The sequence below is a fragment of the Palaemon carinicauda genome, chromosome 37 (assembly GCF_036898095.1).
Source record: "Palaemon carinicauda isolate YSFRI2023 chromosome 37, ASM3689809v2, whole genome shotgun sequence".
In the NCBI taxonomy this organism is placed as follows: domain Eukaryota; kingdom Metazoa; phylum Arthropoda; class Malacostraca; order Decapoda; family Palaemonidae; genus Palaemon; species Palaemon carinicauda.
Genome location: NC_090761.1, coordinates 32701370 through 32726581, shown reverse-complemented (window position 1 = coordinate 32726581; position 25212 = coordinate 32701370). Strand labels below are relative to the sequence as shown.

At 46.9% G+C, this 25212-nt stretch overlaps 1 protein-coding gene across 2 annotated transcripts in view; it reads left to right on the top strand.

Moving 5' to 3' along the window:
• The window catches only part of Rat1 (5'-3' exoribonuclease 2 Rat1), a 149385-nt gene that overhangs the window by 54877 nt on the left and 69296 nt on the right, over positions 1-25212 (top strand). For both annotated transcript variants that reach the window (XM_068360979.1, XM_068360980.1), the window contains exons 9-10: positions 6031-6137; positions 18029-18223. In XM_068360979.1, the coding sequence (XP_068217080.1) occupies positions 6031-6137; positions 18029-18223 (302 nt within the window). The remainder of the gene's footprint in view (positions 1-6030; positions 6138-18028; positions 18224-25212) is intronic.

Below are 25212 nucleotides of genomic sequence, written 5' to 3'. Positions count from 1 at the left end.
GAATAGTTGTGGAAGTTGTTTGTTTGCAAGTTTGTTCACAAGCATATAAGAAGTTTTTTTTTCTGAGGGGGTAAATGAAGGTATTAATACCTCTCTTTTGCATATTTGTTCCATACACAGTAAGTAAACAATAAACCATTTAGCAATGACTTTAAAATGTATATTTTAGAAGAACTAATTATGAAAATTAGTCTATAATAATATCCAAATAAGTTACTTGAGGTACATACTTTGGCTTGGTAAGATATACTGTATAAATCATTATCTTTGAGATGAGGAAGCCTACCTAGCCCTCCAGCAGAAAGATTCAAAGGCCACTCATGACTGGCAGAGGTAAGGAACAGGACATTACCCTATCAAGCAGGACAGTGCCCTAGAGACTGACAATATATATAGCACCCAAGCCCCCTCTCTACCCAAGCTAGGACCAAGAAGGTCCAGGCAATAGCTGCTGATGACTCAGCAGACAGACCTTTAGGCTTCCCCAAATCCCCCATCCTTAGCTCACAAGGATGGCAAAATTGTACCGACCAAAGAAACTAACGATTTTGAAGGGGGACTCAAACCCCAGTCTGACGTTCACCAGTTAGGATGTTACCACATAGGCAACCACATCTCTGGCAGGTCACTCCGTAGTATTGGTGAGTGACAACACCACAGTAAGGGCTTACGTAAACAAGCCAAGACCGTACCTTTTCGCAAGTCCGTATGCTATATAGCAATAGAGATAATGAGAAGGACAGAAGACAACCTCAGCGTCTCTTTCAGCCTGCTTCATTCCATGCAAATGGAATGTGCTTGCAGACAATCTGAGCAGAGCGACTCAGATAGTGGGTACCAAGTGGTCTTTGAATCATCTTGAAGCCAACAAAGTCTGACTGTGTGGGGTTCCCCGACTGTGGACTTGTTTGTGACGTCCTTGAACTTCAGACTACCGATCTACTGCTCCCTAGTCCCAGATTGCCAGGTTCTATGGTAAGATGCATTTCAACAACAGTGGGACAACATCTACGCTATGCCTTTAGCCCCGTTCTGTCTATTGAGGAGACTACTCAACAAGACCGGAGTATCCAACAACCTCTCTATGACCATCATAGCTCTGCTATGGCATGACGCTGATGATACCCTGACCTTCTGCATCTCCTCCTCCATGACACGATCTACTCAAACCTCCACATGCAAACATTTTCCACAAAGCCGTAGCGTCACTACGATTCACGCCTGGAGACTATTTAGCACTTCCTTTCTCAGAGAGGCTTTTCGCTTGTCCTCTGTGGTTGGTATCGTGGAAGGGGAATCTCTCCCTCGATGCCACTATCCCAACAATAGTCAGGTTCCTTGTTTACATTTGGGAGGAAATGCTCCTCTTGGTTTTGGTTCCGAAAGGCTACCGCTCACGCTGAGTCTAGCCTATAGGGGACCGTCCGCCTGTCCGCCTTTTTTTTTCTAATGATCCAAATTACACAATTTCTATATATGTTTTAGACATATATAATACCTCTCATATAAAAATTTCAAGTCATTTGATCAAAAACTTTTGGATTTATTAGCAAAAATCATGATTTAAAAAAAATATTAGGTACATTTTTCCCCACTACTATAATACCATTGTATTGAAACTTATACCACAAAAACTACTCTAACAACCGAACAATTCTGTGAGACAGAATTTTGATTTCCTTTCTGTTGTTTTTTAATAAATTTTTATTTTTTTCCTCGTCTAGACGGAAAATAATCGTGAAAAAAAAAATGTAAAACGAAAATCAAAATTTTGTCTGACAGAATTGTGGGATTTTATTCTTCTTTTCAACGATATCTTTTCTCTAATATCGAACAACAAATAAGTGAGAAAAATGCACCTAAGTGGGAATAAGTATGTTTTTGAGTTATGAGCTCCCAAAGATTTGCAGCAAGCTTTCGCTTCTTTTCTAAAAGAAATCAAGATAATATTATTATGATAACTTTTATTGCTCATTCCTACATAAATGTACCCTAAAGGAGTATTTGAACCGTCAGTTTACTATTCCTATGTTATGAGTTGCCAGCGATCTCCAATTGTTGCCAGTGTTTTAGTTAGCAGGTTTCAGCTTTGTACTCTTATCCATGTTTCCCTCTTTCTTGGTTCTTTTTTCTTGTTCTCCACTTACTTTTTGTTCTTTCTATCACCTTATGTAACTATTGGCATTGCTATAAAATTCCAGAGGACGTTGTGAAAGCACAATCAACATACGAACTTCAAGTAAATAAACACATGCATTATAATTTCTATATGTCTTTGGAAACTTTGTGATTTTTTCGTAGCTGGTAGTTTTCATTCACCTATCCAATACCAATGCCTTTCATTTCTGCCAGAGGGTAAGCTAGTTTTGAAAAAAGAGAGAGAGAGAGAAGAGAGAGAGAGAGAGAGAGGAGAGAGAAGAGAGAGAGAGAGGAGAGAGAGGAGTGAGAGAGAGAGAGAGACTCTCTATTTGTTCTTTTCTACAACCTTAGGTAACATTGTCCTTGCTATAATGTTCCCGAGGGCATGTGGAAACAACAATGTACATACGAACTTCAAGCAAACAAACGCATACATTATAACTTCTATACATCTTTGGCTTCTGTTTTCTTGTTCTCCACTTAATTTTTGTTCTTTTTATCACCTTATGTAACATTGGCATTGCTATAAAATTCCAGATGACGTTGTGAAAGCACAATCGACATACAATCTCAAGTAAATAAACACATGCATTGTAATTTCTATATGTCTTTGGAAACTTTGTGATCTTTTCATAGCCGGTAGTTTTCATTCACCTCCCCTCTACCAATGCCTTTCATTTCTGCCAGAGGTACGAGATTTCGAAACGAGAGAGAGAGAGAGAGAGAGAGAGAGAGAGGACTCTATTTGTTCTTTCTACAACCTTAGGTAACATTGTCCTTGCTATAATGTTCCCGAGGGCATTGTGGAAACACAATGTACATACGAACTTCAAGCAAACAAACGCATACATTATAACTTCTATACATCTTTGGCTTCTGTTTTCTTGTTCTCCACTTAATTTTTGTTCTTTTTATCACCTTATGTAACATTGGCATTGCTATAAAATTCCAGATGACGTTGTGAAAGCACAATCGACATACAAACTTCAAGTAAATAAACACATGCATTGTAATTTCTATATGTCTTTGGAAACTTTGTGATCTTTTCATAGCCGGTAGTTTTCATTCACCTACCCTCTACAATGCCTTTCATTTCTGCCAGAGGTACGAGTTTCGAAACGAGAGAGAGAGGAGAGAGAGAGAGAGAGAGTTGAACATTGTTATTATAGTATTTGTATAAATGGGAGTTTTAAATAATTCGAGAGAGAGAGAAGAGAGAGAGAGAGAGAGAGAGAGAGAGAATAAAAATATTTGTATAAATGGCAGTGGTAAATAATTCGAGAGAGAGAGAGAGAGAGAGAGACTTCGCACCGGTCAAACTCAGTCATACAGACGACACCATAGGATGACGTCATCATTTAAAGACTGCTATATTTTCATTGTTTGATAAATGATTGACTATTTGTTCTTTCTACAACCTTAGGTAATATTGGCCTTGCTATAATGTTCCCAAAGGCGTTGTGGAAACACAATGTACATACGAACGTCAAGTAAACAAACGCATACATTATAACTTCTATACATCTTTGGCAACTTTGGCTTCTGTTATTGTAAGAGTAGATTTCGTTCATCTACACTCTACCAATGCCTTCCATTTCTGCCTGACGTACGATAGCTCGAAATAAAAATGAAAAATTGCTATAGATATGCAAAATTAACACACAAAGACGATTTTGTCAAACTCAGTCATGCAGACGACACAGTAAGGGTGACGTCATCATTTAAAAACCTCCATATCTTCGTTATTTATAAAAATGATTGGCTGAAACTTCTGGGGAGTATGTACGACATGTTTACGCATACATAGAAGCAATAAAACGATTTTCGATTTCTGAAAGTTATGTCAATGCCCCATGGCGGACGGTCCCCTTAAACCAAAAGTAGTCTATATTTCTTCCTTGTTGGAGTTATCCCTCTTCGTACAAAGTTACGAGCTTACCTTCCCACAGTCGGAAGTTAGACCTCCATGGAACGGGGTTTGCATCCTTTAAGTCTCTAAAGGGTGCTCCCAACAAACCATTAGCCTATGTCAGGCAACAGATCGCCATCTTACAATGAAGATGTTTCTACTCTCCCTGGCTCCAGCCAAGAGAGATAGTGAACTTCATGGTCTTACCTATGACATCGCCCATTCAAGGGGATGACGGGAGTTAATTCTTGCTTCGTCCCTGAGTTTATTGCTAAGACTTAGAATCCTGTATATCAGATCCTAGATTCGGGTCTTTCTGGGTTGAGAGTCTTTGTTTTTGTGAGTGATGATCCAGATCAACTGTTCTTGTGCCCAGTAAGGAGTTTGAGGTATTTCCTCGAGAGAGCTTCAGCAGTTTTCCCCCGAGTGTCGGGGCTCTTTGTCTGCACAGGGAAGGTCAAGGGGAGGATCACAAAGAACACCATCTCTGCTTGGATTTGCAAGATCATAAACCTTGTACTGAATCCCAACCCTCCTCCATCATGACGACCCAGAACTCATGACGTTAGGGGGATTGGAATGTCCCTAGCCTTCAAAAGAAACTACTCTGAGGCAGGTACTACCAGCGTGCGTGTGGAAGCGTCAAACTACCTTTATCGTTTACTACCTGCAAGAAATGACCCACAAATAGAGGGAGACATTCTCCACTAGCCTTTTTGTGGCTGCACGACAATTGCTTTAAATACCTCAGGCTCTTCGATGGACAAGTAGCAGATGTTTGAGGGAAAAGGTTACTCAGGAACAGTCTGGGATGAATGTTTAAGAATGACTGGCTCTTTCCTTCTTTTATCTTCCCCTCCCTTGGGGAAGAGTGGCCACAGTCCTCTGCAAGCTGGCCTCACCTACCTGCTAGTAAAACCATTTCCCTTCTGTAACTTAGTATAGAAATAAAACTTGTTACGCCCCTTTACCCCTAGCGAGGTGTGATTGAGTAACATCTAGGGTACATTCTATGATTCTTATGTCTTTGAGAACTCTTAACTAGACCAGTCACATTGCCAGTATCACAAACACACATTGCGCTGGCCACTGACTGTGCGGTGCACGGAATTTAGCCAGGTGTGAAGGTTTCTACCTGTTGTATACGGAGGAAGCTACTAGTCAAATACCAATTCAGTTTGAAGCTACTAGTCAAATACCAATTCAGTTTGTTTGGACTTCCATCCTCCCAAGGAGTGAGTCATCCCTATAAATAGCGAAGGATTTGTATATAGTCTTGGAACAAATGACAAATTTGAGAGTAATTTGTATTTTTCCTTACGATACAAATGTAGCTTTATTTACAGATTGGCACACCATCACCTGTCCCCTAAAAGTCCTACTTGCAATCAAAAGTAGTAACGCAACATTTGTGTAAGTGAGCGGGGTAGAGGGCTACCTCCACTCCCTCACTAACTAGCAGGCGGGTGATTATACCTTGCTAAAAGTCTTATAGCTCGTCTTCCAGCTTTGCTGAAATCGTAATCCCTATTAATAGCACAGCCTTCTATTGTTAGGAAAAATACAAATCACTTTCAAATTTTGTCATATTTCTCTAGATTCCTGAGGGTTAGATAGGCAGGAAAGATCAAAGTGGAGGAAGATAGAGTGTTATAGTTAATACTAGAAGGTTAAGTTACAGGAATATATTGAGACTGGCAAACTATGTTAGGATTGGAAATGGAACTTTGCATAATAACGGAGTTCATATTGTTGAAAACAAGGTAATAGTGGTATATGGTATTGGTGGTACCTGGTCATGATAAAACTGATAAAACTAAGGATTGAAGTGGTGCATAGCCAATTTATGTAATGTACTTGAATAATTGATCTTGTTCACTGCATGTAACATTAACATTGTTTTTGTCGGTGCGATGCTGTTTTTGAATTTTTCATAGTATCTCAATACTGTTTAATGGTGATCAGCACGTGTGTTTTTACAGAATCAAACAGGCCAAGGTGCTCTTGGTGTCATGAGGGCCGGAGAAACTGCTGTGGCACATGGTGCAAAAAGCTCTATCATGCAACAACGTTTGGGAAATATGGGAGGGTGAGTACAGTTTAGATTTACAATATTGTTATTTTGATATAGTGTATTATTTAACTAAGCTTACTTCATTCCATTAGATGTAAAGTTCTTAAATTATAAGTGTGCATTTATAGTCTTTCCATGTAGTTTGTTTGAGTCTCCAGAATTTGGTGCAATGAGTCAAAAATGTTAAATTTTCTTAGTTGGTCTTGTCATAAAAAGTTACTTTTTAGTTGCCAAGAAATTTTTTAGCTTTCAGTATTGCTATTTTCGTATAGCTGGTGAACAGTTTATTAGGGTGTATCCACCTGAGTTCTCTTCTGGGTATGTTAGTAAAAAGGATTTTTGCAGTTTATTCCCCAAGAAGATCAATTAATGTGGATAGAGAGCAGGATTGTAACAAGCCATTCCAATATCAGTATTATTATTACTAGTACATACTAAGCTACAACCCTAGTTGGAAAAGCAGGATGCTATAAGCCCAGGGGCCCCAACAGGGAAAATAGCCCAGTGAGGAAAGGAAACAAGGAAGAAATATATTTTAAGAACAGTAACGACATCAAAATAAATCATTCTTATATAAACTATAAAAACTTTAACAAAACAAGAGGAAGAGAAATTAGGTAGAATAGTGTGCCTGAGTGTGCCCTCAAGCAAGAAGTTTGTATCTGCATAGGAATAAAGTACAAATTTTATATACCTGTAATTTGTATTGTTCTTAGCTATACAAACATGAGTCATTTATCAGAAGGGCAGTTGAGGTGCAGGACCTTTATCAAATAACTTTGACCAGGTGAGTGTTGTTAGGAGACGTTGTGAGCCTCTTGCTCCTTGCGTATACACTGTTTACACCCAGCAACGGACCATGACACAATCAACCAAATTTTTGATTGGTCGGTTGTAGAAAACATGATTAGTAGTTACCCCATATAAATGACTCGGGTTTTTATAGCTAGGAAAAATACAAAGTATATAAAATTTGTAGTATTAGGTCTAGTCAGTTTGATCCTCCCAAATAGATAGCCTCCGGTCAGGTAGGGTAATGTTCCACACACTAGCAAATATTTCCTAGTTTTGTATAGCGTGTAAAGTGTGACCTCAAAAAGTTCGGATGAAAATTAGGTCTTAGAAATTGCAGGATACCTGAGTGTATATGTTAGCTCAATTTTAACTTATCTATTGTATTGAGTGAAATAGGACAAGGAATAATTCATTGACATTTTTAGCAATAAATGCAGCAACTATTATTGTATTGTCTGCTTTTTTATAGTTAAATGCAGAATGTTTGCGTCGATTATGAACATACCGTGGTTGTTTAACTTGTATGTTGATGGAGTGGTGAGAGAGGTGAATGCTCGAGTGCTTGGACGAGGATTAAAACTGGTAGGCGAGAATGACCATGAATGGGAGGTAAATCAGTTGTTGTTTGCGGATGATACTGTACTGGTAGCAGACACAGAAGAGAAGCTTGATCGACTAGTGACAGAATTTGGAAGGGTGTGTGAGAGAAGGAAGTTGAGAGTTAATGTGGGTAAGAGTAAGGTTATGAGATGTACGAGAAGGGAAGGTGGTGCAAGGTTGAATGTCATGTTGAATGGAGAGTTACTTGAGGAGGTGGATCAGTTTAAGTACTTGGGGTCTGTTGTTGCAGCAAATGGTGGAGTGGAAGCAGATGTACGTCAGAGAGTGAATGAAGGTTGCAAAGTGTTGGGGGCAGTTAAGGGAGTAGTAAAAAATAGAGGGTTGGGCATGAATGTAAAGAGAGTTCTATATGAGAAAGTGATTGTACCAACTGTGATTTATGGATCGGAGTTGTGGGGAATGAAAGTGATGGAGAGACAGAAATTGAATGTGTTTGAGATGAAGTGTCTGAGGAGTATGGCTGGTGTATCTCGAGTAGATAGGGTTAGGAACGAAGTGGTGAGGGTGAGAACGGGTGTAAGAAATGAGTTAGCGGATAGAGTGGATATGAATGTGTTGAGGTGGTTTGGCCATGTTGAGAGAATGGAAAATGGCTGTCTGCTAAAGAAGGTGATGAATGCGAGAGTTGATGGGAGAAGTACAAGAGGAAGGCCAAGGTTTGGGTGGATGGATGGTGTGAAGAAAGCTCTGGGTGATAGGAGGATAGATGTGAGAGAGGCAAGAGAGCGTGCTAGAAATAGGAATGAATGGCGAGCGATTGTGACGCAGTTCCAGTTGTCCCTGCTGCTTCCTCCGGTGCCTTAGATGACCGCGGAGGTAGCAGCAGTAGGGGACTCAGCAGTATGAAGCTTCATCTGTAGTGGAAATGTGGGAGGGTGGGCTGTGGCACCCTAGCAGTACCAGCTGAACTCGGCTGAGTCCCTGGTTAGGCTGGAGGAACGTAGAGAGTAGAGGTCCCCTTTTTTGTTTTGTTTCTTGTTGTTGTCGGCTACCCCCCAAAATTGGGGGAAGTGCCTTTGGTATATGTATGTATGTATGTATGAACATACCAGATAATTTATTAACTGTCCTATCAATTTCTTACAAATCATCCTTGTAAAAGTAAGTATTACTGCTTTCTCTGCTTCTGTTATCACTGGGATGGCGTTTTATCATCCCACAACTACTGTAACACTTGGTCCACTCCAGCAACAATATATCTCTTGCCCTGTTGTATTAACGTTCTGACAAAGGAAAACCTTATTGAACTATAAAGCTGCTGTTTGAGTGATTCTTGGCCTCTGTAACAGACTTCTCATGGTTTGGATTTGTCAACCTGCGAATGATCCTTGAATTTAGGGTACCTCACAGTTCACTTTAGGCATTAATAGTCTTTTGCAGTCTCCCTTCAGTCTTTAGCTTCTCCTTTATTTCAACCAACTACTTTATCTTGGTTCCTGCTTCTTTTTTTCCTATTGTGCTGGCAAACGTCATTTCAACTTATAACTTTTTGTGAAATTGTTGTTTTTGTCTCCCAGTTGCACCTGAATGCTGAAAGCCCTCCCCAGCCCCAGCACAGTCATATGATCTAAATACCATGAATCCATCCAAATGCTCTTTAGGGTCATCTATTACATTCTCTGAAATAAATACCTCTTTTTGAAGACTACATTACTTTCATTCTTCCATCAACTATTTTTTCATTTATTGCCAAATTCCTGTTTCTGTTGCATCTAATGATTGTTTTTGCTTATATTCTTATTTGCTTTCAACTTATTTAATTATTTTAGTGTCTTTTCAGTTCCTTATTTTATCATTCCCAGTAAATACACAGCCAAAATGTCAGCCTAACTCAGTCCTTGAGCTAACACTTTTGCACTATTTCCTGGCTCTGCAATCATGGCACCTTGAGCTTTTGAGGTCAACATATCTTGACCACCCCAGACACAGTCACTGTCCTACCTCTTTCCTTCTGGTTTTTCACTTTCATCTCACTGAGTGCCAAAGCATATACCATAGTACTTTCCTCTTTTTTTTTTTTTTTCATTATCTTTCCTTTTATCTCGCAAAGGTACATAGTAAAAAATATTTGTTCCGTAACCGAAATACAAACCACGCTATTTACAAAGGGTTTACTTTTAGCGCAGCTGAAATGACGAGCCAATAGTTTTTAACGAGGGTTAATTACCCCCGCGCTAGTTAGCGGGGGGTGGGGAAGGGTAGCTTGCTACCCCTCCCCCCTCCACACACCGGTGACTTGCTTCACTTCACTTTTGGCTCGGCGGTGATCAGACGTGTCTGTTCATCGCCTTCGCTGACAGCCTTTAATTTTCTTCTTTTTCTTTACAGCTTGTGTGATTGGTTGGAAGTTGACCTTCAGTTATTTTCTTTTATTTAATATGCGGACATGCCCTGGAGTTGCCGGCCGTCCTTGTGGGACTTTCATGTCGGACGTGAGTACGGATCCTCACACCCTCTGCCCTCAATGTCGGGGCCGACGGTGCGACCAGGATAACATGTGCCGTGAGTGTAGGGAGTGGTCTGCCTCCCAGTGGGAGAGGTTTGGCCGTCGGCGTAAGAAGAAGTCCAAGAGAGACCGTTCTCCTCCGGGGTTAGCCTTGAAGGAGGAAGGTTCTCGGGACTCTTCTTCCGCCGCCCAAACCTCCTCCGAAGCTCCCCCTCGTCCGCCTCCTAAGGAGAGTCGTCCGAGTGGGAGCGCAGGCCCTTGTTCTGTTTCCCTACCTTCGGTGGGGGGAGAGGGCGTCGCCTCCCATAGCGAGGCGGTTCCCCCTCCTCCTCCGGGGGAGGTTATTGATAATAATTCTTTATCCAGTGATGATCTGTTGCAGATTTGGTCGTCCCTGGGGCTTAAGGGCTTGCCCTCCAGGGTCGCTCTTATTGACCTTGTCTCGTTGGGGGCCGCTGTTAAACAGTCGCCGGTGGTAGCGGAGGTAGACCCTCTGTCTATTGTCGACGTCGTGGTGACAGAGGCCTCCGACGTGGCTGGGCCTTCCGACGCAGGTGCTGTTGCTGGTGATGGTGCTCTAGGCTCTCCTCCTCCTTCCGTGCATCCTTCGAAGGGGGAAGTGAGTCCTTCGGTCTCGACTGCTGCCCAGCTTCCTTCTGAGGGAAGTGTTTTGAAGGAGACTCCCCTTCGGAGGACCGATGGTCCCGACGATCTCCCCCGAGGCCGCCTCCGCCGTAAGGCTCACCGCCCTCTACGCCACAAGGGCCTCCCTTCCCCTTACAGGGGGACTAAGAGGCGCCTTTTTGGGTCTTCGTCCTCCGGGGGGGACTCTCCTCGTCAGCCTCAACCGACTACTCCGCCCTCCTTGAACCTCTCTGCGGACCGCTCTCCATCTCCTGCCGGATCTTCGCCTTCTGGAGAACTCGTCACCCGACGGGCAACGGTCCCTTCGGGGCTAAGGGATTCTTCCCTTACGCGAGCAGGGCCAGCGCACAAGCGCTCTCCTGCTCGCCAGCGATCTCCTGCTCGTCGACGATCTCCTGCTCGCCAGCGATCTCCTGCTCGTCGACGATCTCCTGCTCGCCAAGACTCTCCTGCTCGCCGACGCTCACCTGCTCGTCGGCTCTCTCCTGAGGTTCGCCCCCCTCGCCAGCGCTCTCCTGCTCGTCAGCTCTCTTCCGAGCGTCAGCGCTCATTTGAGGACCATCGCCCTGCGGTCTCTGACCACCCTTTAGTTCCTGCTGAACTCCCTGCTCACCATCGTGTGTCAGAAACACATGTTCGCCAACGCGCCAGCGATCTTCCCGTTCCTGCTCGTGAACCTATCCTCTCACAGGACACGCGTCGACCTTCTGCTCGCCAGCGATCACCAGCTCGCCAGCGATCACCAGCTCGCCAGCGATCACCAGCTCGCCAGCGATCACCAGCTCGCCAGCGATCACCAGTTCGCCAGCGATCACCTTCACATGCTGCCCGCCATCGCACGAACCTGCCTGATCGCCCGCTTACGCATGCTGCTCCTCATCGCAATACCCTGAACGATCGCCCTCCTGCGGATGCTGATCACCATCGCACAACCCTGCACGATCGCCCGCTTTCGCATGCTGCTCGCCATCGCACAACCCTGCACGATCGCCCGCTTTCGCATGCTGCTCCTCATCGCAATACCCTGAACGATCGCCCTCCTGCGGATGCTGATCACCATCGCACCCTTTCACGCGATCATTCACCTGCTCATGCTGCTCGCCATCGCACAACCCTGCACGATCGCCCGCTTTCGCATGCTGCTCCTCATCGCACAACCCTGAACGATCGCCTTCCTGCGGATGCTGATCACCATCGCACCCTTTCACGCGATCATTCACCTACGCATGCTGCTCGCCATCGCACAACCCTGAACGATCGCCCGCTTACGCATGCTGCTCCTCATCGCTCAACCCTGAATGATCGCCCTCTTGCGCGCAATCATTCACCTTCACATGCTGCTCGCCATCGCTTACCATCACGTGATCATTATCGCCAGCGATCTTCTTCACCTACGCGGCAGCACGATCCCTCGCCGTCGCGCCATCGCTTGCGTTCGTCGCCTCGGACACGTGTTCCTTTACCTGCCCACCCTCACGCCCACTCGCCTGCGCGCCCGCGCGATCGCTCGCCTGCGCGCCCGCGCGATCGCTCGCCTGCGCGCCCGCGCGATCGCTCGCCTGCGCGCCCGCGCGATCGCTCGCCTGCGCGCCTGCGCGCCCGCGCGACCGCTCGCCTGCGCGCCCGCGCGACCGCTCGCCTGTACGCCCGCGCAACCATTCGCCTTTGCGCGACCGTTCACCCTCGCGCGACCATAGTTCGCGGCGAATTCCACAGCCGGTGGTAGCAGCAGGGACGCGTGCTCCTAGACGGCACTCGGGATCACCTCCATCCAAGCACAGGTTGGTATTGCAGGACGAGGACAGGTCATTACAACATTCTTCCCCACCTTCTTTTCAGGCAGGTACCGTCGTGTCCACTCCAAAGGATCGCCCGATCCCTTTCACCTTAGCGAGGATTTCGGACTCTGTGTCCTTTGAGCAGCAGACTTGGTTTGGTCCGCTGGCACGGGCGTTAGTGAGGGTTATGAAACCAGCACTCGCCGGCCAGGGTAACAAACCAGCGGCTGTCTCTCCTTCGCTGAAGAGAAAGAGAGGAGTGGACTTCGTGGTGACTTCCCCCAGGGCGAAGTTGGTTCCCAAGAGGTCGGTCTCGAGGGTTCCCTCTCCTGCACGAGTACTCTCTCCTTCTCCCGTGGACGAGGCCTTTCCGTCCTCAGGTGAGTCCAGTGGACCGGTAGTCTTCCCCCCGGCACCAGGGGGGGAGACTTCGCTTCAGGCAGGAGAATTGTCTCGTGAGGAAGGGGCCCCTCGAACCTCGTTGTTGGGATCCTGTATCCCTCCTAGGAGGGAGCCCAAGGATTCCAAGACCATTCCTAAATCCTCTGCAAGGATTCGACAGGAACCCATGACTACCCAGGGGAATGTCCACGTATCACCCCAGGAAGAGATTCCTGGGGCAGGAGACTTAGCTGCCAGCCCACAGGGAGGAGAACAGCAAGAGTCCGAACATGCCTTCTGGCAGGTCCTAAGCCTGATAAGGCAACTTAACAGTCTTACGGATCCAGTCATCCCCCCCCGTGAAGGCAAAGACACAATTCTGGATGAAGTGTTCGACGTTCGGAAGGCCCCTAAGACCAGTGCAGCTCTGCCCTGGTCTCGGGGGCTGAAGAGTGCCAGAGCTAGGGCCAATGCTCAGCTCGCACTTCTTGCCTCCTCCAGTCGTTCCACTGCCGGGAACAAACTCATCCCTCCTCCTCGCCTTCAGCAGAGGAGGTATTTCGAGATCCTGGGTGAGCACAACCTCGCTCTTCCGCTCCATCACTCTGTGGAGGAGCTGGCGAAGGGAGTTCCCTTGGAGAAACTCTCTGCCCGGCAGGTGTCGTTCTCGGCGGCAGAGATCCTTAACCACGAGAAGGTCGCTAAGTGTGCCATGCAGGCCACTTCGTGGCTGGACTTCTGGTTAGGATCTCTGGGCATCCTATTGCGATCTGAGGACTTGTCCAAGGAGACCAATAGGAAGGCCCTAGAGACCTTCTTGCTCTCGGGCACCCGCTCCATCGAGTTCTTGGCGCACCAGGTTACCACCCTGTGGGCCAACTCGGTGTTGAAGCGTCGCGATGCTGTGTCCGAGAGATTCCATCCGAAGGTCCCCGCCGTAGATGTGTGTAGGCTCCGACATGCCTCCCTCCTGGGGGAGAGCCTGTTTGAGCCTCAAGACTTGGAGCGAACGGCTGAGAGGTGGAGGAAATCCAGCACGGACTCCCTCCTCCACAGGGCCCTTACAACTCGGCCCTATAAGCCTCCAGCCCCGCCACAACAGCAGCAACAGCCTCGTAAGGCTCCAAAACAGGCACCGGCAGCTAAGAAAGTGGTGTCTAAGCCCCAGCCCTTTCCAGCCAAGGTCAAGAGGGGTGGTAAGTCCTCCAGGGGAGGCAAGACTTCTAGGGGTGGCGGCCGCGGCCGCAAGCCCTAGGGGTGGCAGTCCCCCTGCGTGTCCACCTGTGGGGGGATGCCTTCAGCGTTGCGTCCGCAGGTGGCAACATCTCGGGGCCGATGCTTGGACGATCTCGGTGATCGGCCAAGGTTATCGCGTCCCGTTCACGTCATCTCAACCTCCCCTGACAGCGAATCCAGTGTCGTTGAGCTCCTATGCCATGGGATCGGCAAAGGGGCTGGCCCTTCAGGCCGAAGTCAAGACCATGTTCGAGAAGGGTGCTCTCCAGGAGGTCGTGGACGGCTCTCCAGGCTTCTTCAGTCGACTCTTTCTTGTAAAGAAGGCTACTGGAGACTGGAGACCCGTCATCGATCTCTCGGCTCTGAACAGGTTTGTCAAACAAACCCGGTTCAGCATGGAGACAGCAGACACAGTCAGACTTGTGGTGAGACCACAAGACTTCATGTGCACACTGGATCTAAAGGACGCGTACTTCCAGATCCCAATCCATCCGTCTTCCAGGAAGTACCTGAGATTCTGCCTAGACAACAAGATCTACCAGTTCAAGGTGCTGTGTTTCGGTCTCTCCACAGCTCCTCAGGTGTTCACCAGAGTGTTCACCCTGATTTCGACTTGGGCGCACAGGAACGGCATTCGTCTCCTTCGTTACCTAGACGATTGGCTGATCCTAGCAGACTCGGAGTCGACCCTTCTTCGACACCGAGACAGGCTTCTAGATCTTTGCCAGGATCTGGGGATCGTGGTAAACCTCGAGAAGTCCTCTCTGCAGCCGTCCCAGCGACTGGTTTATCTAGGCATGCTAATAGACACCAATCTCCACAAAGCCTTTCCATCAGACGACCGGATAGCAAGGCTGAGGAGGGTGGCGGAACCTTTCCTCAGGCGAAAAGAACTCCCCGCCCAATCGTGGTTGCGTCTCTTGGGCCACCTATCCTCCCTGGCCCGTCTGGTTCCAAACAGCCGCCTCAGGATGAGATCCCTTCAATGGCGGCTCAAGTCCCGGTGGAATCAAGGATCCGATTCCCCGGACACTCTGATCCCAATGGGGTCTCTGGAACAGACGGACTTGCGGTGGTGGCTGGCCGACGAGAACCTGCGAAAGGGAGTGAGTCTTCTCGTCCTTCCCCCGGAATTGACTCTGTTTTCGGACGCGTCAAAAGAAGGGTGGGGGGCGCACGTTCTGAACCAGAGGGCCTCAGGCCTTTGGTCAGAATCAGAAAAGTGCCTACACATCAACCTGCTAGAATTGAAGGCCGTCTTTCTGGCCCTTCAACAGTTCCAACGGTTCCTGGCGGGTCACTCCGTGGTGGTGATGAGCGACAACACCACGGTAGTGGCTTATATCAACAAGCAGGGAGGCACTTTTTCGCAACAGCTATCCCATCTTGCAGTAGAGACTCTGAGGTGGACCGAAACCCACTCGATAACACTATCAGCTCGCTTCATTCCTGGCAAGAGGAATGTGCTCGCCGACAGTCTGAGCAGGGCTTCGCAGATAGTGAGTACCGAGTGGTCTTTGGATCCTCAGATAGCCAACAAAGTCCTGACTTTGTGGGGTTCCCCGACGGTGGACTTGTTCGCGACAGCCTTGAACTTCAAGCTGCCCCTGTACTGCTCACCAGTCCCGGACCCCAAGGCACTCTGGCAAGATGCTTTCCAGCAACGGTGGGACAACATCGACGTGTACGCCTTCCCACCATTCTGTCTGATGAGAAGGGTGCTCAACAGGACCAGACTATCGGTCAACTGTTCCATGACTCTAGTAGCTCCGCTATGGCATCACGCGGAATGGTTTCCGGACCTTCTGCAACTCCTGACGGAACTCCCAAGGGAGCTTCCTCCACGACACGAGCTTCTCAGACAACCCCACTCCGGTGTCCCTCACAGGGCCGTAGCCTCGCTTCGGCTTCACGCCTGGAGACTATCCAGCGTCTCCTCGCGGAGAGAGGCTTTTCGCAACAGGTTGCGGAGAGAATGTCTCGGCACCTGCGAAGGTCCTCTGAGGGAGTCTACCAAGCGAAGTGGAGAGTCTTTTGTGGTTGGTGTCGTGGAAGGGGTATCTCTCCACTCGATGCCACTATTCCAGCAATAGCGGACTTCCTTGTGTATCTGCGAGAAGAAATGCGCCTTTCTGTCTCGGCAGTGAAAGGCTATCGCTCAGCCTTAAGCTTGGCCTTCAGATTGAAGGGCGTGGATATTTCTTCATCGCTAGAACTCTCTTTACTCATACGTAGCTATGAGCTTACCTGCCCCCAGTCGGAAGTGAGACCCCCTCCTTGGAACGTGGTTCGAGTTCTCAGGTCTCTCAAGAGACCTCCCTTCGAGCCATTACGCCAGGCCTCCGATCGCCACCTGTCTTGGAAGACGGCTTTCCTACTCGCCTTGGCCTCGGCCAAGCGAGTTAGTGAACTTCATGGTCTCTCGTACGACATCGCCCATTCAAGGGGATGGGGGGAGGTAACGTTCAGGTTCGTCCCTGAGTTTGTGGCCAAGACTCAGAATCCTGGAGTGCCGGATCCTCGGTTCGACTCTTTCAGGATCGCGAGTCTCCGTTCTGTAACAAACGACCCAGACCAGCTGCTACTATGCCCAGTGAGGTGTCTGAGGTACTACTTGAAGAGAACGGCTGCAGTCCGTCCTCATGTGCGAGCTTTGTTTGTGAGCACAGGCAGGACAAAGAGGAGGGTCACAAGGAACACCATCTCTGCTTGGATTCGTAGGGTTATCCACCATGCCCTGAATCCTGACCCTCCTCCGTCACGTCGCCCTCGGGCCCACGATGTCAGGGGTATTGCTACATCCCTGGCCTTCAAGAGAAACTTCTCTGTGACGCAGGTACTTCAAGCGGGGGTCTGGAAGCGTCAAACGACCTTCACAGCCCACTACCTGCAAGACGTGACCCACAGGAGCCTCGATACGTTCTCTATCGGCCCTGTGGTGGCTGCACAACAGCTGGTCTAACCTCAGGCTCCTTTTTGGACAAGTAGCAGTAGGTTGAGGGCGTTGTTACCCGGTCTTAGTCTGTGTGAATGAAAGAGTATGTCTGACCCTTACTTCTTTCTTCATTCTCCCCTCTCTTGGGGAAGCAGCATCCTGGTCCTCGCATAGCTGACCTCGACCTCTGCAGGTAACCCATGCTTCTTTGTGCTCCTAGTATTAAGCTTAATACTGTTGCGTCTCCCATACCCTGACGAGGTGGTATGGGGAACGTCCTATCCTAGAATTCCTATCTGAAGGTCTCAAGGTCAACTTCATAGGACGAGTCACACTCTCCTCCTCACACTACTTATGTAGGCCACTCGTTCCTAGCGATGCTAGGAACCTGTGAGGTACAGGGGCTCCCTCTCTCTAGTGCTGCTCACTAAGGGATCGAGCCCCCGGGCAAGCCGAAGTCAGTAAGGCTGGGGACTTTCCACCCTTCCTAAGGGGTAAGTCACCCTTTGTAAATAGCGTGGTTTGTATTTCGGTTACGGAACAAATGACAAATTCGAAGATAATTTGTATTTTTCCTAACCATACAAACCTTAGCTATTTACACATATGTGCCCGCCATCCCTGACCCCCAAGTCAAGTCCTACCTCTAAGTGAAGTGAAGCAAGTCACCGGTGTGTGGAGGGGGGAGGGGTAGCAAGCTACCCTTCCCCACCCCCCGCTAACTAGCGCGGGGGTAATTAACCCTCGTTAAAAACTATTGGCTCGTCATTTCAGCTGCGCTAAAAGTAAACCCTTTGTAAATAGCTAAGGTTTGTATGGTTAGGAAAAATACAAATTATCTTCGAATTTGTCATTTTCTTTGAAATCTATAGTAATTGGCTTCTTGTTTGTGCCACAATTTAAGCAATCAGGAATTCAGAAAAAATATCCTCTATCTAGTAAAAAGATTACAGGAGTGTGGAATTGCAAAGCCATGGTCTTGACAAGTACAATTGAGCGTGTATCAAAGATCATTCTTAATTAACTATTGTAATGGTTTTTCCTTATCTTTTACTATCTCTTTTTTCAGACGTGGGATGAAACGTGGTCACAGTGATGTTGATGATGATGAGGAGGAAGAGGAGAATAATGATGAAGTTAGACTGTATGAAGAAGGTTTCAAGGACAGATATTATGAAAGTAAATTTGAAGTTACTGCCGAAAATTTAGAGTTCAGAAGGCGTGTTGCTGACGAGTATGCGCGTGGTCTCTGCTGGGTTTTAAAGTGAGTTTGTTTTAATTGTTCTTAAGTATTTATTTGCATCAACAGATTTTAATAGATATTTTTTTATAGTCAAATTTACATTTATTTCTTGCCTTTTAATAGTTTAAATACAGAATTTTTCAATATTAATCTTACCCGATAATCATGTAGCTGTCAACTCTGTTGCCGACAGAAATCTACGGTAGGGATACGCCAGCGATCGCTATACAGGTGGGGGTGAACACCACAGCGCCATCTGTGGTCAGGTACTCCAGTGCTTCTTGTCAACACCACCTCAATTTTTCCTCTGTCGTGGCTCCGGCTAGACCTACATGGATACGCTGTTGATTCTGGAGTTATTGCTCACGATTTGGTGATGTATTTGCTCTAGAATTTAGCCTTCGCTATTCAGGAAGCTATATCATTAGCTTAGCAAGTTTTTGGAATTAATTTGATTTAATTTTTTATTTAATTTTGGTACGAAGAGAGTATGAACTCTCTTTCACTTTTAAATGGCCGACCCTTCCCTTAGACGGAAGTGTTGGTGTCGAAGAGAGTATAGACTCTCTTAATTTTGCTTAACAAAAGTTATAGATTTATTTTATATCTCTCCGCCTTTTATAGGCCTCTTTGATTAACTTCCTTAAATTAATTTTTATATTTGTTTATATTCGACCTTTCCTAATAGTAGGCGGTCTTTTCTTGGAACTGAAGTTAATTTACATTGAGCCCGTCATTTCGTTTTACCTGTTAACATATTATGCTATTTTAATGTTTTTGAAAGAATTTCTTTGATAAGTCTCGTACTGTTTTCAAAGTTGAACTAACGTTTTGTTTTGTCTCTGCAGTTGTTGACGTTCAGAACGTTCAACTTACGCTCTATCGTTACGATAGAGAGAGAGTCTATCACGGTGTCACGTTGCAGTAAGAGTAAACCGATTCTAGCGTTTTGTTCATTCTTTCTTAGCTTAAATGGTTCTATTCTAATAAAGGAAATTTTTATTTGGGAAACCTTTCAGTTTTTTTCCTTTAACAATAATATGTTTTAACGATATATATAATTGGGCTCTTCTCTCAGGTGCTAAGTCAAGAGAGAGAGAGAGAGAGAGATAGAGACGGAGGGAGAGAGAGGAGGATAAACGTTTCGTTCAAGCGGGTAACGTTGTTATCGTTTTTGCTCTTCTCCCTAGTCTCTTTAGGGGAAGAAGGTAAACGTTTCTAGAGTTTTATTCTTGTTCTCAGACTTTATGCGGTGAGAGATTTTAAACGTAGTTTATTTGATCTAGTGTTTAATCTCTTTTCCAGCCACTGAATTATTTATCTTTCATTATGTTTTTCTGTTACATTGTAATACTGTTTTCGCAATTACTAACTTTTAATGAAGGATAGAATTGCGTGTTTCAGGTACAAACCACTTAAAGTTTCGAGTTCAGTGAAATAAGTGCAAACAGAAAATCAAAAGTGATAAAGTGATAAGCGCAAAGTGTTACAGTGTTGCGTTCGAGGGTTCGTCTGTTCGTGCCAGTTGTTCGCCTAGTCTGGGACCTCTTACAAGCTCCCAAGCCCAGGGGAGAAGTAATGTCGAAGGACTTATGGGTTCAGCAGGCCTTGATCGACGAACAGACGTTTCCCTCCGTGGTTTCGGGTGTAACCAACTCACGTAGCCGACGTGATCACCCCACCCACACAAAGACGAGAGAGCCCATTTATTCCTCGTCTGCGGAAGAGGTTTCTCGCAGAAACCATGGACCAAATCTTGCAGCTTTTAGTGCAAGTCGGTCCCTTCCGCGCAAGTCCAACTCCTAGGTGGTGTCTTTAACACTGGGTCAGTTCGGACTTGCTGCAGTACGACAACTGCACACCTCCCAGAGAGGCACGGTGGTATCGCAACAGACAGTAACTCAGTCTGTTGCCGCACCAGCTGTTTTAGACCCTCAGTCTCAACGGACAGTAGCTCCGTTTGTTGTTGTTTTTTTTTTTTAAACTCTAGTGGTCTATGCTGCTGACAATGCAGTCTCAGCTTGCGGTGTTGATGCAGGAGTTTCAGGCAGAGAAGGTTAGCACACCTCCTCCTGCGAGCGCTCCTCCACCTCTGCGCAGTCCACCCTGCCAGACGTATGATGTTGAGGTTCCTCATCCTACCTCCACGCGTGAGCTGCCGCATTGGGAGTTGCCAGATACCAGTCCACCCTGCCAGACGTATGATGTTGAGGTTCCTCAACCTACCTCCACGCGTGAGCTGCCGCATTGGGAGTTGCCAGATACCAGTCCACCCTGCCAGACGTATGATGTTGAGGTTCCTCAACCTACCTCCACGCGTGAGCTGCCGCATTGGGAGTTGCCAGATACCAGCGCTGTGCAGCAACCTCCACTTTCCTTGAGGCAGGAGCCTCTTGCTTTGCGGCAACCTCCTCAACACTTGAGGCAGGAGTCTTATGCTTTGCAGCAACCTACTCTACCCTTGAGGCAGGAGCTTCATGTGTTGCGACAACCTCCTCCATCCTCGAGGCAGCAACCTCTTGCGTTGCGGCAACCTCCCCCATCCTTGAGGCAGCAACCTCAACTCTTGCGGCAGCCACCTCCACTCTTGAGGCAAGAACCTCAACTCTTGAGGAACCTCATGCTATGAGGCAGCCGCCTCAACGCATGCAGCAACCGCATTCTTCACAGCATGAGCCTATCTCTGCGCAGCTACCTCCTCAACCCTTGAGGCAGACGGAACTCTTGAGGCAGGAACTTCACAGGAGCCTCATGCTATGCGGCATCCTCCTCAAACCATGAGGCAGGAGCCTCATGCTTTGCGGCATCCTCCTCAACCCATGAGGCAGGAGCCTCATGCTATGCGACATCCTCCTCTACCCATGAGGCAGCCTCATGCTATGCGGCATCCCCCTCAACCCATGAGGCAGGAGCCTCATGCTATGCGGAATCCTCCTCAACCCATGAGGCAGGAGTCTCATGCTATGAGGAGCCTCATGCTATGCATCCTCCTCAACGCATGCGGCATAAGCCTCATCCCTTGCAGCTTGAGCCTCATCCCATGCAGCATGAGCCTCATACCATGCAGCATGAGCCTCATACCATGCAGCATGAGCCTCATCCCATGCAGCATAAGCCGCACGCCATGCAACATGCTCTGCTTACCTTACAGCATGCTCTGCATACCTTACCGCATGCTTCTCAGTCACACATCTTTGGTTGTTGCCAACTCACTAGACTGTCAAGCAGTTTCATAACGTTGCCTTCTAGTCTGCTGCTTTTGCACCAGTGAAACCCTCACTGAGAAAACTTAGCTTTTCTCGGATATGGTTCCTGTAGATGAGAAAGTGCTATTCTCCCTCCTTCTGATATTCCCTTGAGGACTCTGTCATTTGGAGAGGAGCCTTTAGCTGCTTAGCCTCCTATGGACTTTTATTTAAGCATAACATGCTTCCAGGGAGGGTAATGGTTCCACTTCAGTCGCTAACCCCGTCTGTTACCACACCTGCTCCCATAGACCTTGAGCTGTGTTGCAAGACATGCAGTCCAAGCTTAGTCCTTGTTAGAGGATTTTTTGTTTACGGAGTCAGTGTGTCACTGGGAAGACGTTCAACAACCAGCAGAAGTGACTTCTTGTGACGCAGTGCGGCAACCTCAGCAACCCGATAAGGAGTTGTCTTTACGACCCAGACAGTCTAGACAGCTTCGGGTTGTCACTGTACTTCCTCGCTTTCCCATGGTTGACAGTTCACAGACTGTGCAGCAGTACCATGATCTTGTGTCCGGCTCCGTCAGACGACTAGCTTTTAAGAGCTCCCACAAGTCGTCGCTGTCTGGAGATTCTCAGATGGACTATGGATCTGACCAAGGAACTGGGCCTCCTGGTCAATTTTGAGGAGTCCCAGCTCATCCCATCCCAGACCATTGTCTTCCTGGGTATGGATCTTCAGAGTCGAGCTTTTCGGGCTTTTCCGTCGGCCCCAAAGATCTGCTAAGCCCTAGATTGCTTCCAGAGTATGCTGAGAAGGAACCAATGCTCAGTCAGGTAGTGGATGAGTCTAACAGGGACACTTTCATCACTGGCCCTGTTCATCGAGTTAGGGAGACCCCACCTCCCCCCCCCTTCAGTATCATCTAGCGGCTCACTGGATAAAGGGCATGACGCTAGAGACGATCTCAGTTCCTGTTTCCGAAGAGAGGAGGTCTACTCTCACGTGGTGAAAGAACAGCTTTCTTCTCAAGGAAGTCTACCTTTGGCTGTTCAGAAACCCGACCGCCATCTCTTCTCTGACGCATCAGACACGGGCTGGGGTGCGACTTTGGACGGACAGGAATGCTCGGGTACATGGAATCAGGAGCTAAGGACACTTCACATCTATTGCAAGGAGCTGTTGGCGGTTCATCTGGCCTTGTTAATCTTCAAGTCCCTCCAGCTTAACAAGGTGGTGGAGGTGGACTCTGACAACACCACAGCCTTGGCTTACATCTCCAAGCAGGGAGGGACTCTTTCGTGGAAGTTGTTCTAGATCGCAAGGGACCTCCTCATCTGGTTAAAAGATCGAAAGCTCACGCTGGTAACGAGGTTCATTCAGGGCGATATGAATGTCATGGCTTATCGCCTTAGCCGGAAGGGTCAGGTCATCCCCACAGAGTGGACCCTTCACAAGAATGTTTGCAGCAGACTTTGGGCCCTGTGGGGTCAGCCAACCATAGATCTGTTCGCTACCTCGATAACCTAGAGGCTCCCGTTGTATTGTTCTCCGATTCCAGACCCAGCAGCAGTTCACGTGGATGCTTTTCTGCTGGATTGGTCCCATCTCGACCTGTATGCATTCCCTCCGTTCAAGATTGTCAACAGGGTACTTCAGAAGTTCGCCTCTCACTAAGGGACACGGCTGACGTTGGTTGGCTCCGCTCTGGCCCGCGAGAGAATGGTTCATAGAGGTACTGCAATGGCTGGTCGACATTCCCAGGACTCTTCCTCTAGGAGTGGACCTTCTACGTCTACCTCACGTAAAGAAGGTACATCCAAACCTCCACGCTCTTCGTCTGACTGCCTTCAGACTTTCGAAAGACTCTCAAGAGCTAGGGGCTTTTCGAAGGAGGCAGCCAGAGCGATTGCCAGAGCAAGGAGGACATCTACTCTCAGAGTCTATCAGTCTAAAGGGGAAGTCTTCCGAAGCTGGTACAAGGCCAATGCAGTTTCCTCATCCAGTACCACTGTAACCCAGATTGCTGACTTCCTGTTACATCTAAGGAACGTAAGGTCCCTTTCAGCTCCTACGATTAAGGGTTACAGAAGTATGTTGGCAGCGGTTTTCCGCCACAGAGGCTTGAATCTTTCCACCAACAAAGATCTACAGGACCTCCTTAGGTCTTTTAAGACCTCAAAGGAACGTCGGTTGTCCACTACAGGCTGGAATCTAGACGTGGTCCTAAGGTTCCTTATGTCATCAAGATTTGAACCTCTCCAATCAGCCTCTTTTAAGGACCTCACATTAAAAACTCTTTTCCTCGTGTGCTTGACAACAGCTAAAAGAGTAAGTGAGATCCATGCCTTCAGCAGGAACATAGTTTTCACATCTGAAACGGCTACATGTTCCTTGCAGCTCGTTTTTTTTTTTGCTAAAACGAGCTTCCTTCACGTCCTTGGCCTAAGTCGTTCGAGATCCCAAGCCTGTCCAACTTGGTGGGGGACGAACTGGGGAGAGTACTTTGCCCAGTTAGAGCTCTTAGGTACTATCTAAAAAGGTCATAACCTTTACGAGGACAATCAGAAGCCTTATGGTGTGCTATCAAGAAGCCTTCTCTTCCAAGGTCTAAGAACTCAGTTTCTTACCTATTCAGGCTCCTGATTAGGGAAGCACATTCTCATCTGAAGGAAGAAGACCTTGCTTTGCTGAAGGTAAGGACACATGAAGTGAGAGCTGTGGCTACTTCAGTGGCCCTCAAACAGAACCGTTCTCTGCAGAGTGTTATGGATGCAACCTATTGGAGAAGCAAGTCAGTGTTCGCATCATTCTATCTCAAAGATGTCCAGTCTCTTTACGAGAACTGCTACACCCTGGGACCATTCGTAGCAACGAATGCAGTAGTAGGCGGGGGCTCAGCCACTACATTCCCATAATCCCATAACCTTTTTAACCTTTCTCTTGAATACTTTTTATGGGTTGTACGGTCGGCTAAGAAGCCTTCCACATCCTTGTTGATTTGGCGGGTGGTCAATTCTTTCTTGAGAAGCGCCGAGGTTAAAGGTTGTGATGAGGTCCTTTAGTATGGGTTGCAGCCCTTTATACTTCAGCACCTAAGAGTCGTTCAGCATCCTAAGAGGACCGCTACGCTCAGTAAGGAAGACGTACTTAATAAAGGCAGAGTAATGGTTCAAGTCGTCTTCCTTACCAGGTACTTATTTATTTTATGTTATTTTTGAATAACTAATAAAATAAAATACGGGATACTTAGCTTCTTTGTTAACATGTATGCTGGTCTCCATCCACCACCCTGGGTGTGAATCAGCTACATGATTATCGGGTAAGATTAATATTGAAAAATGTTATTTTCATTAGTAAAATAAATTTTTGAATATACTTACCCGATAATCATGATTTAATTGACCCACCCTTCCTCCCCATAGAGAACCAGTGGACCGAGGAAAAAATTGAGGTGGTGTTGACAAGAAGTACTGGAGTACCTGACCACAGATGGCGCTGTGGTGTTCACCCCCACCTGTATAGCGATCGCTGGCGTATCCCTACCGTAGATTTCTGTCGGCAACAGAGTTGACAGCTACATGATTATCGGGTTATATTCAAAAATTTATTTTACTAATGAAAATAACATTTTTCTTCCTTCGATTATAGTACAGTATGTTACCATGGATTCGATGAGACCTTTACCTGTTAATTTGTATTATGTACTGTATCAATAATTATTAAGACTATAGTTTGAGAATTAACTTGTTCTCTTGATTTTTCATGTTTTATTAATTTTATGTTAATTACTTTTGTAAAAGATTCTCTTGGTCTTATTTT